General features: G+C 63.3%; 1 protein-coding gene across 1 annotated transcript in view; it reads right to left on the reverse strand.

The window, feature by feature from the left end:
* LOC104497967 (suppressor APC domain-containing protein 2-like) overlaps positions 1-3,478 on the reverse strand; it is a gene marked incomplete at its 3' end in the record, with an annotated part of 5,306 nt that overhangs the window by 288 nt on the left and 1,540 nt on the right. The window contains exons 3-4 of the mRNA XM_010141279.1: positions 723-869; positions 474-575 (exon numbers count right to left, since the gene is read on the reverse strand). Of these exons, the coding sequence (XP_010139581.1) occupies positions 474-575; positions 723-869 (249 nt within the window). The remainder of the gene's footprint in view (positions 1-473; positions 576-722; positions 870-3,478) is intronic.

Below are 3,478 nucleotides of genomic sequence, written 5' to 3' on the forward strand. Positions count from 1 at the left end.
GGGGGAAAGACCCCCCCCAGCATGGGGGAAAGACCCCCCCCAGCATGGGGGAAAGACCCCCCCCAGCATGGGGGAAAGACCCCCCCCAGCATGGGCTGTCGCAGGGGCTCTGGGCAGGCAGAGGGAAGCATTGCTGCCAGCGTGCCTGGCTCCTGCCAGGAGACCGGTGGGACCGCCAGCTCCGAGCGGTTGACTCAGCACCTCAGCAGGATACTTTCCTTAGTCACTTGACACCTTTCTGGGGATCTCCTTTTGTTCCCCAAATGCCTTGAGCATCCCCCAGCCCAGCTCGGGACCAGCTGCGCTGTCCTCTTGGCCATCCCCCACCATCTTGCCCACGGAGCCAAGTCACCTCCCCAGAGCCCAGGGAAGCTCTGGCAGCTCCGATGTCAGCCCGGCCACCAGTGTGAGGCGGGCAGGATGGGTCCCAAGCGCACACAACCAGCTCCAAGCTGCTCATCTGCTGCTCTCACCTTGCCGGCGGTGGAAAGGAGGTCACCCAGGCAGCGGTTCACCTCCTGCAGCTTGGGGACCAGGCGCCCCAGGTGGCTCTGGCCACCCTCAGGGAGGAATTCCTGGGGTCAGGGAGGAAGAAGAGGCTGAGGGTTACTGTGGGGCTGGCTCCAGGTCCAGACAAATCCCAGCCCAGTTCTCCAAACCCACAGAGCAGTCCCAGGCCCTCCTAAGCAGAGGAGCACCCCAAGACCAAGCCCCAGACTCACAGCACTGGTTTTGTTCTTCCCCAGGAGCCTCTGGCGTTCCTGCATGAGCTGGATGTGCTGGTGGTACCACTCCCGGGCGCGCTCTACCAGCTCCAGACCCTGCAGCAGGAAATCCTTCTCCTGTTCCAGCTCCTTCATGTGCTTCAGCTGCAGGACAGAGTGCACAGAGGTGTCACCCCCTCCCCACCGAGGCCTTGCCAAGCCCCAGGAGCTGGTTTCTTCACCAGGCACGGAGGGGTGATATGGGCAAGGGGTCTCAGCCTCTCTCCCCACAAAACGCCCCAGAGGAGCGGGATGATGGCTGCTGCCTGATGCTGCTCTGGAGGAAGAGTTCTCCAGTTCGAGAGACCAACCAAAGCCGGTGAAGGACCTGCAGGTCAGGCCACCGCCAACCTCCTGCTCCCCCCGCAGAAGCCAGTTTCTCCACCTCATATTTATGTGGGGACACAGCAAGAATAGGGTCTGCCACCGCTCCCCAGACCCCGCCGAGGCTGCGAGCATCAGCCAGCAGCACAAACACGTGCCTTTGGTGAGCAGTGAGCAGCCGAGCTTAACGTGCCAACGGGGAGTGGGAGAAAACCCACAGCCCAGTTTCCCCAGCACTCTGCTCCCAGCTCTGCTTTACCCCTCCCCGAGGCACCGCCAAGCTCAGCAGAGCGCTGCTACCTTTCTGCTGAGGGCCTCTGCCGGTCTCTCCGGTTCAAGCACCAGCATCATCTGGAGAGGTCCGTGGGGACCTGGAGAGCTGCTGCAAGGGTGCCCAGGGCTCCCGTCCCCAGACCAGCCCCCTGAGACAAGCAGGGCAGGACCCTGTGCCGGGCTGTGGCCCAGCCCAGGCTGCTGCAGGGCAGGGGGCTCAGCCCCAACATTGACAGCGGTGCTGGAGCAGGGGGCTGTGCCCCAGGGACACAGGGTCCCCTGCTCTGCTGCCATCTTCTCCTGCTGCCCCTCAGCACCGCGCTGCCGTGGGCAATCACAGAGATGGTGAGAGAGGAGGGGACATCCCTGGGGAACAGAGCGACTGGGGCAGCAATCCACCAGCCCTCACCCACTGAGCCCAGAGCTCCCACCCTCCCTCTCCTCAGCCGTATGGGCTGGCTCCTGCACCCCATCTCCACGCCAGGAGCACGAGGATCCTGTCCTGCTGCCTCTGCCTCCTCTGCCACAACACAACCAGGCCTCCACCGCCCACGGCACCAAGGGGGCTCCAGCAGAGTCTCCTCCAGGCACCTCGATCACCCAGAAGCTGTTGGATGCTCAGAAACTTCTGCTGCTGCTCTGGAGAGCATCTGGCGAGGGTTGATTCAGCTCTGAAGTGACCCTGAACAGACCCAGGGACACGACCATATCAAGACCTGGAGGCCACAAGTGCTTCCCCGTCCCCACTGCAAGCCCCAGAGCCTCCCAGCCACCCCCAGCACACTCCCTTTACGCCAGGGCTGCTCTTGCTCCCGGTGCTCCTGGAAATGCCGTTGGCAACTTGACGGACCTGACAGACCCCCCGACATGCTCAAATGGACAGAAGGACCAAAGGGGACATACCCACAGGAAGAAGCGCAGAGCCTTGGTGCTGCACAGGCTGTTGCTGGGGGGTATGAAGAAGGTGCTGTATGTGGCAAGGACCCCCACCCAGCTCGGGCTGCAGCCCCTGACCGCCTGGCCTGCCCTGGTCCCACTGGGTTTGCTGGCCAGCGCTGCCACCACAGGAAGAGGCAGCATCCCACAGAGCAGTGGGACATCCCCAGCGCTGCCGGGCGCAGGGACAGATGGCATCTTGCTAAGGACGGGATGCTCTGGGGGCAGAGGCAGCTTCTGGGCCAGGAGGCAGACAGAGCACTGGACCAGACTGGTGCTGCCTGGGGTAGAAGGGGAGGGGACGGTGCCGGACCCTGATCCGCCCACAAATGCAAGCGCTCAGCCTCCTGCAGAAGGTCTTATCTCCGCCACCCCCCGTGGCCATGGGGAAATCAGGCCGATCGATGCTGGACTGGCGGATAACCACCAGCTGAGCAGACAGCAGCCGCGGTGGTGCCAAGTCCTGGGGCTGCAGCTCGGCCCCACACCTCCGCTCCCCTTGTGGGGCGAAGCGGTCCCGGAGCACCCCGGGATGCAGGATGGAATCAGTGCTCCCTCACCCCCACTTCAGTGAATTAATCTAATCGCCACATCAGGGGGGAGGTGACAGCAGGGGATTAGGTCCTTGCTGGACTCACACCGCCTCCAACCATCTCCGTGTGCTCAGAGGCAGGATCAGTGCCCAAGGCTCCGGCTGGCTGCCAGGGAAGGGACCGGGACAGACACCCCTGCTCTGGGGGCAGCAGCAAGCGAAAGCACTGAAACACTTAGGTCCATGGGGAGGAAGGCAGAAGACCCCCCCTCACACTGCCTCCATAACAACTTGGGGAAACTGAGGCAAGGGGCAACAGAAGCCCAGAGCAAGAATACTCGTGACCAAGCTTGTCCACCGGCCCTTTCTCGCCAGTACCAGGCAGGACCGTGCTCTCACAGCAGTGATGGGCTCTGCGCTGGAGCTGCAGGCACTGGGAAAAGCCTGGCCAGGGCAGGAGGGACCTTCCCCTCTTTGAAACAGCAGCTCCCAGGAGAACCAGAGACCCCCATCCCCAGACACACGCCTCTTGCCAGCACTGCTCAGCAGAGACCCCTGAGCCTGAAAGCACCCCAACCCCTTGCGTGGCTGCAAGCCCTGCGTGCACAACCCCCCCTCCCCAGGCCAGGCATCGAGCATGTGAAGTCAC

Source organism: Buceros rhinoceros, unplaced genomic scaffold, assembly GCF_000710305.1.
Source record: "Buceros rhinoceros silvestris isolate BGI_N320 unplaced genomic scaffold, ASM71030v1 scaffold36938, whole genome shotgun sequence".
Taxonomy (NCBI): Eukaryota; Metazoa; Chordata; class Aves; order Bucerotiformes; family Bucerotidae; genus Buceros; species Buceros rhinoceros.